This window comes from Motacilla alba, chromosome 3, assembly GCF_015832195.1.
Source record: "Motacilla alba alba isolate MOTALB_02 chromosome 3, Motacilla_alba_V1.0_pri, whole genome shotgun sequence".
In the NCBI taxonomy this organism is placed as follows: Eukaryota; Metazoa; Chordata; class Aves; order Passeriformes; family Motacillidae; genus Motacilla; species Motacilla alba.
Window position 1 is genome coordinate 31,551,377 of NC_052018.1, and position 13,254 is coordinate 31,564,630.

General features: G+C 42.2%; 1 protein-coding gene across 1 annotated transcript; it reads right to left on the reverse strand.

Moving 5' to 3' along the window:
* Positions 1 to 9,370: 9,370 nt before the first annotated feature.
* Positions 9,371 to 13,232, reverse strand: LOC119698597 (cytochrome c oxidase subunit 7A2, mitochondrial). Its single transcript, XM_038130687.1, has 4 exons — positions 13,101 to 13,232; positions 11,956 to 12,045; positions 10,418 to 10,502; positions 9,371 to 9,585 (listed from the first exon to the last, which is right to left on the reverse strand). The coding sequence occupies exons 1-4, from the start codon at positions 13,116 to 13,118 to the stop codon at positions 9,527 to 9,529; spliced, it is 252 nt and encodes an 83-aa protein (XP_037986615.1). The 5' UTR covers positions 13,119 to 13,232; the 3' UTR covers positions 9,371 to 9,526.
* Between the last annotated feature and the right edge of the window lie 22 nt (positions 13,233 to 13,254).

Genomic DNA, 13,254 nt, shown 5'->3' on the forward strand with positions numbered 1-13,254 from the left:
AGTTGCTTTCTTTCAAAGAAGCTGGTCCATTATTTCATGACAGAGTCCTGATCTATTCAGGATGCATTTCTCTATGAAACCAGTACAAATCTTCCTTGATTAAAGAGGACAAGATAATAAATTGAGGACAGTGACTCTTTATTTTTCAGGTATCACTGTATATGTTTTAAAGTAATTGTTCCTGTCACAGCAATGGACTGGCCACAAAGAATTGTGCAGATCTACGCATTCATCTTCATGTAGCTGAGGGTTTCTTGGTGAAACAATGATGATTCACTGAGAAAACCTATAATTTTGAAAAATTAAAATAGTTTTAGAAATCACTAGCCACTAGCTGCTACTTGCAGAACATTATAGTACGGTGCTCACTTAGCACCTAATTGGATTCAACATCTGCTGAAGGGTTAATAGCCATGGGTTTCCCTATATTTGGGAGGACTTCAACTATTGCAAAGTAATTTCTTCCTATGAAGAAGCTCTAGATATTAATTGGCAACAAATGCTGAAATAGCGCAGTGCCAAGCTCTGAACAGGAACACTTTGCTAATTCTTCTTAGTACTTCTATATATGAAAAAAATCAGAATCTAGTGGGACAGCAGGGTCTGTGTAGGTGGTAGGTAGTCTCACAGAGAAGTTAAGCTTGTGTCTGAATGTAAAGTATTCAAAGCTGCTGAAAGTTCAGCTTGCATTAGCTAATGAGTGACCTGATCCTTTTGTTGCAGACAGTGGAATAATTAATGATGGGAGGGAATTTTAAGACTCAGTACCTTGTCATCAGGCCGATTGCTGATGCTGGCCTTCTCTCCCCTACAGACACAAATGGCACTGAGGATGTGGTGATTCCTCTGACTGGAGAGCAGGTTGGAGGAAAGCTCTCAAGGGGGAATAATCAGCTGCTGCTGCACTCTATCCCAATATGTATCTTTCCAAGAAGGTTTAGAGGATGTAAAGGTCAACCTCAAATCCTCAGTTCAGCAGGACAAACATTCAAAACTTTAAGCATTCTGACAAGTGAATCTGATGTGAATGCACAGAACCATAGTAAATGAGGCTGGGAAAGATCCCTAGAGGCCATTTAGTTCGTGACCTGTTATTTCAAGTACCCCAGGACTTCAAAGAGAAATTCTCCATACCATACTTAGTACTGACAGCATACTTTGGGGAGCTGTTTTGTACCAGCTGACAATAGATAATAACTTGTTTTAGGTGAGTTGCAAGTTGTCCAGAATTATGACTATGAGCACAGCCATCAGAAATAAAAAAATACAACTACACCAGAGAAGCCTGTATCTTTGGATCAGAGAATTATAAAATGGTGAATTGGAAGGGACCTTAAGGATCATCAAGTTCCAACCCTCTTGAATCCACAAAAATAGCCTTGGTTTATTGTGAAAAATTGCTTGCTTAAACATTGCAGCTTAACTGGCATGTCTGCAAACTCTCAGAGAGCAAAGAAGCCAGACTGGGAGAATCCTTCTTGTATGTGACTGTCAGAGGTACAGATCCCATCATTCTTTCTAAAACCCCTTTTTCTGTTACAGTATGTCTGTATATGATAGTCACATAAATTTTTTGACCATTTCTTAACTTTGTGGGAGGTGGACTCCATGGTCACCACCATCCCTGCTCCCCAGTCCCCCCAGCTTCTCAATCTGAGTGCCTTCATATTCAAATGGCAGATTGTGTTGTTCATCACAGTTTTTTCCTCTGCAAAAGAAAGAGCACCAGCGGCAAAACTTGTGGCAAAACACAGCTAGGGAATGCACCAGGCCCAAGGAGCTGGATAGCCTAAATTATATATACTTTCCTGGGACATACCACCCGAGGATCTCATCTGCATGTCGCCTATCACAGATATTGAAGGACACCTGGAAACCTTGAAGGTTTGTGGAAAAAAGAGTCAGGCAAGAGTTTAACTCAAAGGCATTAAAAAACAGCCTAGGTATCACCTGTCACAACATTTGTGAACTCCACATAAGCCAGCTTTGAAAAAGAAACGTGTTTCTTTTGCAAAAGTTTTAATTGGCAAGTGACTAAGGAGGAAAATACATGGACTAAAACAATGCAGATCTAAATCAGTATTTCTTAATGCAGCCTTGTGGCTGCTGCTTCCCAATATGTTGAATATGGACAGTTCCAAATACCAGAACACAAGATTTATTTGGATTATAAATAGATGTTGCCCTGTGCTTCAGTATCAGAAGCACTCTATTGTGTAAACAGAAAACTATTGGCTTTTGTTTCTACTTTTAAAGGTTACTTGAAAGCTTCCATGTACTCTTTGCTGACAGTCTTTTTCACCTGTTGGAGTTGAGTCTCTCACTTGGGTATCAACACCTCCACAGCCTGCTGAGAGGCTTCACTTGAAGCTGCTAAAATGTCTCCTCTCATATGCCCTTTCCTCCGATCTCTTGGATGCTCTCCAGCTGGCCTCACTACTCTGTTAGCTTTTAGTCAGCCCGGTTTAGTGAACATGTCTTGGGTTTGGCATTGTTTTGATTTCTGCATTTATTTTTTATCCAGAGAAATCTGTTTGCTACTAGCTCCAATGTCTCTTATTTGTTTAACAAAAATAATAAATAAATAAATAAATTTATATGCTTAGGGTTTTTAAATAAATATGCTTTTGGCAAATCTGACCTGTTGCTCCTTTACCCTCTGCCCAGTGCCCTTTGAAATATATTTAGGGGATTTCCTGTTTAAGGCACATCATAATATGGGCCTTTACCACGTCATTATCTTCTTCCCCAGTTAAGAACAGCTGCTGCAAGATGAGATCCCTTTATGCCAGGAGCAGCTGTCAGGACTTTATTTTCTAATAAAACCTCTGGAGTCTGCTTCTCTAACTTCCAAAATGGTTGAGGAGGCAGGCAGAGGATGTGTACTCCTTGACATTGGCCCCACCATTGCAGCTTTGCCCTTTAGGTACATTGGCTGTGCCCACTGCTCTGTCCTGCATGGCCACCTCAGGTGGCATTTACTCTGGGTTATGGTACATTATGTGCCTGCACATGAGCCCAGCATCTAAAGTTCTGCAGTGACTGATGAAGTCCTGAGTTACTGAACTCAGCAGTGCCTGAGCAGTTTGGCCACCCACCATCCATGGGGTTTGGATCAATTGCTATCACAGTGGGCTCTGGAGCCATCCGAGCGTTCTGCAGCATCAGAGATCTCTTGTGGAGCTGCCAGCTACAGACAAGGACCCACATAGGCTGACACATCTCAAACTGTTCCGGACCACCCAGGAGGCAGAGGCAAGCTCCCGGTGCTGTTTTGGGTGTTACAGGCCTCCTGATAGTTTCCCTTTCCGATAATACAAGTGTATGAGCCTCCTGCAGGTCCTCTGTTGTATTTACCAGCCCCAAGCCAATGCCTCAGGTATAACTTGAAATGGTGTTGGGCACCCCAGCTGAGGCATCGGATAAAGCTCTTTTACTTTCCATCGCTGGTACTTTAGCCAGTGAAGTCTTCTGCTGGTGCAAAGCTTTGTAGCCGACTCATGTAAATAGCTATTTACCAGAAACCAGAATAAGATCAGTAAATGGGCCTGGAGCTGATCAAAAGATGTGATTTTCAGGTCCTACTCATCTGCTTTTCTGCTTTTGGATCTCAGGCCCAAACAGAAAGGTACAGACAGAGATTCCTGCCTAGCTCTGTAAAATACATCATATACAGAGAGACCAGCCATAGTGTTGAGGTCTATCCTGCACCACAACCATTTTGTGACTTTCTTTCAGAAACTGCATTTATACCCCACAATTAATTAAAATGGGGAAACCAAAAGTTGTGGTTCCCTTCTTCTTTCCCCAGAAATCTGCTCATACATTTGAGCACTATTTCCAGAAATAATAACATCTTTCCTTGTTGTTATAAGACATTTTTCTATTTTTTTATTTTAATAGAAGATAATTTCTTGGTATTGCTTTTCCGGAAAATCAGGCTATTTATGTAAATGTCAGAGTATGCATTTAGCAGTCTAAGTTTAAGCATTCTTTCTGAAAATCTCAGCCAAAGGGAGGTGGGCTAATATCCCATGCACTGCACTCCAGCTCTGTGGCACAGTGATCCCAGTGCAATGCTCCACACGGAGCACTTATTAGCACACCACACTATATTTAGCAAAATGAGCCCGCTGCTCCTAAGAGATGACTGAATAAACCTTGATAACACAGTTGGCTTGAATCCTGTGGGACTTGTAACTGCCCACTGAGCAATAGAGATCATTATAATGTTTTAATTATATAATTCCCTTTTGCATAGTGCTATGATAGATAAGATTGAGTGTGTGTCAGCCTTTCCATTATAAACTTCAGGACCCAGAGCATTAGTCATCCAGAGTAAGTGCTCATGTTGAGATGAAACAATGCAGAACCATTTTTATATTACATAAACATATATAACTCAGTTAAGAACACATTAGTAACTTATAGGTCCTGACAGAATCACAGGATTCTCTTTGGAACCCTGTAGGAACAGAAGCCGCTCACAGTTTTTCAGAGCAAACTGTCTCAATGCCTGCAATAAAGTGTAACAGCACTGAATCTCCCTCTCTCTCTCTATTATTCCCAAAAGCATTTCCAAACATCTATGAATCATGTTACAGTCACATTGATGAGGATGATACCATAAGATTTGCATAGAAACTCTTAGAAGAATCTTAATCTGAAAAAAGGAACATTTTGGACAGATCATGTACTTTGGGTCCTGCACAGCCCAGATTTCTTGGCTAAAAGGGAAAACTTTCACAGAAAAATAAGACAGCTATCTACAAGTATTTAATTTTTTTTCTTCTGTTTCAGATATTGTTAAAACTGGACTATGTCTCTTTGGGCCTGAGAAGTCATCTACAAAATGTTTAACTCAATTAGTACATTTTAAGTATCTCCATTGAACATCTTACTATTCCTTTCAAGGAAAACATTCTTCTGCTGCTCCTGGTGAAATCACAAGGAACTGTATCTCTAGGTGAGCATCACAGGCCGACTCAAGAGAGCTATTCCACAATATATCTCTAAGGTAAAGGATTCAATTTTATTAGATTGACATCACAAGACACTCTACTTCTCTCTTATTTTACAACTCTGTTAGCAGTCAAACGTAGTTCACAGAGGAGAGTGCTGATGCTGAAATATTCTTTTAAAGCAATACTGTGAGCTTGTTCATTTCATACTTAGTTTGCAACAATTCTTTTTAGGAAACCTTAACTTAGGTAACTTTAAAACTCCAAGCCTCCTGTGGTCTTTTTTATTGTAACTCCTTCCATGTTCTTGTGTACATAAAGCTCAAATATTACTGAATCTTACCTCATCATCACTTTCCAACTTATTTCCATGCCCACCAGACAGCATCTTGTCTTTTCTTGCAGAGAGCAGAGACCCAACAAGGCAAGGGACAGACATTTTCATGAATGAAAATACTAAAGCAGGTTAATATAATAATAAAAGAATGAAATACCGTGGAGGCAGAAGGAAGATGATAAGATTGCACCTGATAAACCACACTGAAGAGGTAAAAGATCCTTATGTTTCAGAAAGTTCACACTTGTGGATTGGGAACTCAAAACACACATAAGCAAAGGACAAATTCTTCTCTTTGGCAGTTTTCTCTGAGGCTCTGCAGGCTATTAGCAATGGGAGTGAATGTTTTGAGAACTAAGAGAGCTGCATACAGACACTGGTTTTCTCAGAGGATCTAAACTCAGAACTGCCTGACTGGGGACTCAGTGGGATAACCCCTTCCTTCAAGTACCTCCCCAGCCCCCTGAAAATGAATTTGGCTTGTCACAACATTTATAAACAGGAATCCCAGCCAATAACCACTTTTGACAAGGATGCATATTTTTGAGGAAATAGGTACAAGTGTGCTTTTAGCTCTAGATATGTTTTGGGGGAGGCTGTGATCAGTTAGTCTAATGGAAAACCCGTGAATAATAACAACAACTCCTCAAAAATACCGAGGCAAGACCAAAACATGTACCACACACTGTATGTGTTGCTCTCTGAGTTTGAAAACTTGGATATAGGCTGGACTTGATGATCTCAAAAGTCTTTTCCAGCCTAGTTACTTCTGTGATTCTGTGAATACTTACATTCAGAAAAACTACAGTCCAGCCAAGAGATTCTCCTCAGATGGTGTTTCTGGACAAGCCATTATTTTTACAGCAGAATTGACTTAGTACTGAAAAAATAAGTGGAAAGGCTCAGGCAAGTTAGATTAGAGAAGGTGGTGTTATTGCTAAAAGGAACTTCTTTAAAAAAATAATTGCACAAGCATGCACATGAAAAGATAGATTAGTTCTGACTTACTCATCCCCTAAATACCTTATTTAGGGTCAAGTCAGGTTGATCAGATTGATTTTGCCTCTGAAAGTCTGATTCACCCTAGCAACTGTGAAGGTTAATCTCCAGCTCTGATACTGAAAAGAATTGAGAAAGAATGGGAGAGTAAGGAGTGACAGCATATGAAAAAAGAAAATAAATTCATCATGGTTTCTCATGGTTCAGAGCAGTGATGGCTAAGGTGAGCAACATTAGAAAAGTGGTATTTTTACTCTGGGATCTGGAAAAGGAAAAAAAAAGAAGTACAATGAAGATCATACACTTAGAGATCTCCCTGGAGTTTTCTTTTTACTTCAGAGAGTTTCTGAACTTTTTCACGGTGTCTTTTAGGAAGTCACTGCTGTGTTATTGTGGTATTATTAGTACTAAGACTTTTACTGGGGAGATTTTTGTGTGTTTCAGGCTAATTGGATGTATACATGTATTCAGCAGCCAAGAAAATGTAGCCCAGGGCACCATTCTAAGAGTTGATATTCTGAGCTACCTCCCTAATGGAGAAAGTAAAACATGGTCTGTACATCTGGAGTCTCAGAAAGGATTGTGGAACTTGGAATTGCAGAATTTTCTGTTTCATCCGTTTATTACTTGAATATTAATTTCTCTTACAGTGGCATCAAGAATTTTTTTTTTCATTTTGACAAAGCTGGCACACTTCTGAGCTGATATGAAGCCCATGCCTTCATATCAGTGACCATTTTATTCCTTCATAGCTACAACTTTTTCACATTAGCAAGGAGTAATGGATGTTGCTTATTTTATTTTCTGCTACTCATATAATACCAATAGGAAGATTGAATTTAAGATCTTCAGATATTTTAGCAATAGAGAAGATACATAGCTCTCTTTTTGTATTTTCCTAGAGAGAGACAGTACATAGGCAATACAGGCAAGCAGTTTACCTCTCACAATTTGTGATGTGGTTGAGCCTGCAATGAAATACATGTACAGCCTGCACAGCAGATGGGAATTTCCCTGCTAGTGTTGTAATGCAGTCCCATAAAATGCTGCTGAGCAGCTGACCGTGGGTTTTGTTTGGTTTCCTCCTGCTCCTGCAGCAGCAGAGCTCCCGGAGCGCTGGCCGCCCCGCAGATCGCGGATCGCGGACGCCTCCCTGTGAGCGCCCGGCACAGCTCCCGCACAGCGCGGCCCGGGCAGCGCCGCCCGCTCGCCCGCCTGCTCCAGCTCCAGGGACATACCCCGGGGATACTGCACCCAACTCTGCCAGAACAGGTTTTTACCATTTGATATTCATTTAAGTAACATTTCAAGGCTCTGTCTATAAATAGTGATTGCTCTGTAGGATGAAACTTTTTCCTAGCTTGCCTTTTACCCCACCGTGCTCTTCTACCAGGGCTGCTGCCTGCCCCACACCTCACAGCCTGCTGCGGATCCCGGGGACATCGGCTCTGAGACACAGCTCAGTGCAAAAACAAGAACAGCTGCACATTCTGCTTTGGTTGCACACACAAACATGTACACACAAATTTACTGCCTAGCTCATCACAGGATTTTTATAGTTTGGACTATTTGAAGAATTACTCCTTTTAAAAGTCTTCATAATCCCTGTAGGCAGGAAAAGATGTGGGCTTTTTAAACATGTTGATCTTTCCTCACACTGCCTTCCAGATGCCCATCACTTGGTCCACATCTTGAGGGTAACACTGGCATGTGATGGCAGCAGAAGCCTTACCAGCACTGCACAGAGCAGACTGATTGCTTCACACTCTGTGTAGTATAGTTGACTGTGCCATGGGGTTTTCTCTTCTTTGTAGGAATTAATGTTCATCCCCACTTCCCAAACCTTTTTCCAACAAATCCATCCAGGTATTTCTTATTCTTTTAGTCATGCAGTTGGCCAAAGCCACCTGTGCAGAGAAGCTACCATTGAGGGGTATTCCCCCATTCACCTTTTTCTTAAGATTTTTGGTTCTACTAGAGAGAGTCCTGAGTACACTCCTCTTCCAGTTTGCCTCAAGTTTAACAAGTATACTCTGGTTCTCCAGGACAGCAACAAAAAATTTGAAACAAACTTAATCCACAAGAGGTTTAAAATAGCATTGTAGTGGGAGGCTAGATGTTTGAGCTTGTTTTCACATTTTGAAAATTCCACTGTTTCCTTGAGAAGAGAAACAAAAGGATTACTTTGATGAAATAGTTTGGGGTTTTTTTAGAAGCCCCGTTATTTGTCAGAGTCAATACCAGACTTTGGGCATAACAACCCACAAGTAGCAACTTGGCAGGAAAGTTAATAAGGCACAAATTCTGTTAGGAACATAAAACTGAACTAGGGATACACAGCTACAATGTGTTTCCATTATGACTTTCCCCAATAATTGCAATAATCAAGCTAGTAAGAGCCATCAGAGTACCTTACAAGCGATGCTTATCCCCTGCTGTGTTGTGCCTCCTACAGAGACTGGGATGAAGTCTCCCATGAGGCTGCTCCTGTCCGTCGACAGAGTCATCCACTCAGTCCTCCTGGTCAGATGGCCAGCAACAGACCCCCATCACATTGTCACCTGTCCCTGTCCTCCCTTTAATCCTGACCCCTAAGCTCCCCGTCAACTCCTCATCCATCCCCAGGCAGAGTTCCATGCACCCTGGCTGGTCATTGACACGGAGGGTAGCACCTCATCTTCCCTGCCGGTCCTTCCATCCCATCGCTTCTCTGTGATGCCTCTGAGACCACAGCCTTGCAGGTACAAGCACGCCTCTACCTCCTCCTGTTCACTCCCTATGATGCATGCATTCCCACAGAGGCACTCTTGTGTCCCCGATGAGAAAGACTTCCTGGCTGGAGTGTCTGTGACTCCTTTGTGGTGCTCTGCAGGTGCTCCTGCTGACCTGTAATCCCTTTCCTGGCTCTGGGCATCTATGGCTGGCACTGGCATTCAAACTGAGATGAGGAGGGGGATGGACTGAGGCTCTCCTCTGCCAGCAACCTCAGTTTAGAGCAACCTCTTCAGCAGCTTGGCAGCCCTACGACCAAAAATGCTCACACATAAAGAGATGACACAGTCCAGACACCCACTACACCGCGTAAAAACTGCTTTATTGATTGCAGTTTACATGTTACAATTAACGTATGATTCCAATCATTAGGCCAGCTGCTTATAATAAGCTGCCACCACAGTCACATGGGAACTGGACAAAGAGATGTTAGTTGCTGAGGCATCCTCAAATGGAATCAGTTTGGCTTCTTGGGCATTGAAGAGACAAGCAGATAATAAAGAGTATACATTGTTCCTGAATTAAGAGACAGAAAAGATATTTTCAGATTAGCACATAGAATTCCTTTCAAGTCAGCTTTCCAGTTTGTTCCAGAAGAAATACTGACAATAAGCAGCTGCAATTCAGACAAAATACATTTCCACAGCCATGTCTCAATTTTTTTGGTGATTCATATTTTAGAGAAAAAAAAACCTTAAAATACATTTCCACAGGCTGCAAAAATAGAGACGGGGAAAAAAAGTGGAGAGAGGCATGTCTGTGGAACCTACACAATCAAGAAATAAATTACTCATTCTTAAAGCAGCTGAACTGAAAATCCATTTGATCAACACATTTGAGAGGCTACTGCAAAATTAGGTAACAAGAAACATAAAGATTATATATACACAGTATTATGAACCTTGGTTATAATTCCACTAGTTTTCACAGCACATGAAAACTCAGTACACTGAGTATCACCTATCAGGAAGAAGAGTCAAGCTAGTGTGTAAACTGTTCATATATGTGCTATAATTACATTTTACTCCTTTGCAAAACAGATTAAGTAGTTCTGTTTTTCTCTAACACCATACATAAAACCTGAAGGAGTATTCAGACCATGGTGCTTAGTTTGGGAAAAAGCCATATGAAATTCTAAACCTGGAAAAAGCACAAATGAATACACAGTATGTCCAAATGTGGTTTTTGCTTCTCTTTTGCATGTTATAAAGAAGAGACTGAAGACATTGCATAATTATTTCACAGAGAAAACACCATCCATGTTGGAGATTGTACCAAAGAAAAAATATTTTAATATTAGTGCACTAGAAATCATACCAAAGCAAAAATATTTCAATATTAGCCTTACCAAACAGCGCCAGACCCGCAGTGCTTCTATACAACAGTGAATCTTTTGCCCCACCTTTAAGATGCACTGGGAGGCCATTATCCTCCTAATGGAAACAAGTGACAAAAATTAACTATTTATATGTAGTTCTTGCAATATTGTGTTAATATAACTACAATCACCCAGCAGAAGAATTACTACCCCACATTATCTTTCTGACTCCCAAAAGACACTGAACCTTATTTAGATCCTGCTCTGTCTTGAAAGCTTTCACTCTGCTATCAGGTGATGACTCACAGAGAGAGTAAAATAAATCATGTGCACAGTTCTTATCTAAAGCAGTGACTGGCAGATGCCTGAACACTGCTGACACCAGCCAGACCCCTCAGGTGCATGGGATGTGATTACCATCCCTAGAAACCTCCTGTCCATCTCCAGTACAGTCAGTCCCTGCTACAGGAAGCAACAGGAGGAGGAGCCTGTATTGTCACTTGGTGGCATACAGGAAATTGTTTTGCTCCACGCAAAGTAAAACTCTGAAACACCAGACCCATGTGATCTTTACCCCTGTCAGCAAGACGATGCTGCTCTGGATTTCAAGCCAGCCTCCAGTGCTGGTGACCTGCACCTTACCCCGGTTTCACTTGCTGTCCCACAAGAAAGGAATGAAAGGAAGAAGAGATATGCCTATAGATCTCTGCCAGCAGAAACTGAACCTCTGACCCCCTCCCATCACCATCATCACCCTCCCATTTCCTTCCCCTTGGCTCACAATGAACACCGTGCTCCTTTGTCAAGTGTCTCAACAAGACTGGCTTTCTCTTTCAGGGGAAAGGAAAGCAATAAGAAACTAAAACTATTTAAGTGGGGCTTCTAATATACTTAGTCCCTTTCACTGAGCTGAAGACCAGTTTACCCTCAGTATGAAGTTACAGCTCCAGGTTGTGGCTCACAGCTAGGATTACTCTCTTGAGTGTTCTCTGCTTTTACTACTTCACTTAGTGGCCCTATCAATCAGGAACAGAGTAATTCAGAAATTACTTTTAAAGATTCAATATTTTTCAAGGAATTAATCCAATCATTTAAGACCTTTACAGTTTTCCTAACTGTGAAATACGGTAATACCGCATCCTCATTAAAAATTATGGGGCTCATCTATGAGCTATAGAAAGAGATATAAGATTTCAGGTTTACCTTTTCACTGTTATTTCTGTATTTTCACTCTTTTTCTCTATTTGTTTACTGGACATACTTCCCCATACCAACTAATTTCAGAGTACTTTATCTTTGTATAGTATTAGCAGCGGCCTAATACTTACGGGAAACTCCAGTACAAATCATTTCATGGGGTAAAGAGTCAGCAAGTCAAGAATGCATGTAAAAATACTCAACCTCTGCAGAAAATAACTGCTAATTGCAAATGCTCTAGTCATACAACTGATTTTGAGAGCTCTCTTCAGATGTAAAGGGGAGCCAAACCAGTTCTTTAGAAAAAGCCCTGCAGTTATGATCTACTAAAACCTTGTTAATCTACTAACATTACTCAACTCATTCATTACCTGAAATAGCTTCTGATTCTCAGGAACTCTATTTTCAAGCTGCCTGCGTGAAGCAGTGCTTATGGTTCTCTGGGAAATCTGACGAAGAGCCTGAAATAAAAGATAAACAGTGTTTTAACAACAGTGACATTTTACAGCTCTGTCCACACTGGGTAGAAATTGCTTCTTTGAAAAGCAAGATAGAAGTGGGACAGCAAAAAAAGAAAGGCTTTTAAAAACAAACACATAAAACTTCACCAAAACATGCTAGATTTGAATTCAGTAAATTTTTCAGCAAACTATGTAAAGGACTGCTTGACTAGCTACCTGAAAAGGAAAAACTCAGGAAAATTATTTTCAGTAAGATACAACGGATTTATGGATCTGAAGTATAACCTTCAGGTTCCCTTTCAGGGGAAATCACAGCCTCTGCCCCTTAGACCTCAGTTTTAGGCACCATTTTCTGTGTCTAAATAGCGAAAGGGACAATAATACTTATGACAAAAATATTTGTGTTTGTGAGGACAAGGAACTCCTGTCACTGCTGCAGTTCATCTGGGAGCCACCAGCACAGGAGAGAGCCTTCAGAGTGCTAAGGAGGCACCTTCATCCCACCACACAGCTTAAATCACCTTGCCGTGTCCTGAGCTGGAATTTGTTTCCACAGACTGATCATGTAGGGTAGCCTACCAAAATCAGTGACCTACCTACAATTCTTTAAGCTGCCTTTGCTAAAATGTCAAGACTCGAAGGGCGTTAGCTCTAAGCTGCCAGCGGCCTCGGCCTCCTTCAAGCAACACTGACAACACATCGTTCCCACACAATTACCACCGCTGAAAACGCAGCCACGGGGCGAGCAAACGTACAGGGGATGCTGGTTGCAAGGAACGGGACCAGGAAACTCTCCTTACCCACCCCAAACTAACACGCTGTAAAATAAATCTCCTTAGAGACGAGCTAAGCGTACCCGAGCCCCGCGACTCAACCTTAACCTCGCAAGTCCCTGAAGCTCAGCGCTACATGGACCTTGCCCCGACTCCCGCAGGTCATTCCGCAGCGCCCGGCAGGGAGAGCGGCCACCACGGCCGAGCCCCGCAGCCGGGCGGGCACCCTGAGCGAGCCCCACGCACCGCCGGCGGCAGCGGGCCGCTCTCCCCGGGCCTCACCTGCACGTTCCGCCACATCGCGGCTGTTGGTCCTGTCACCTCCCGCCGGCAACAAGGGCAGCGGAAGGGGAAGCGGCTCCCCCGCCCACGGCGCACGCACCACAGAGGGAGCGGCCCGGAGCGCCGCCGCAGAGCCCACAGCGCCCCCCGCCAG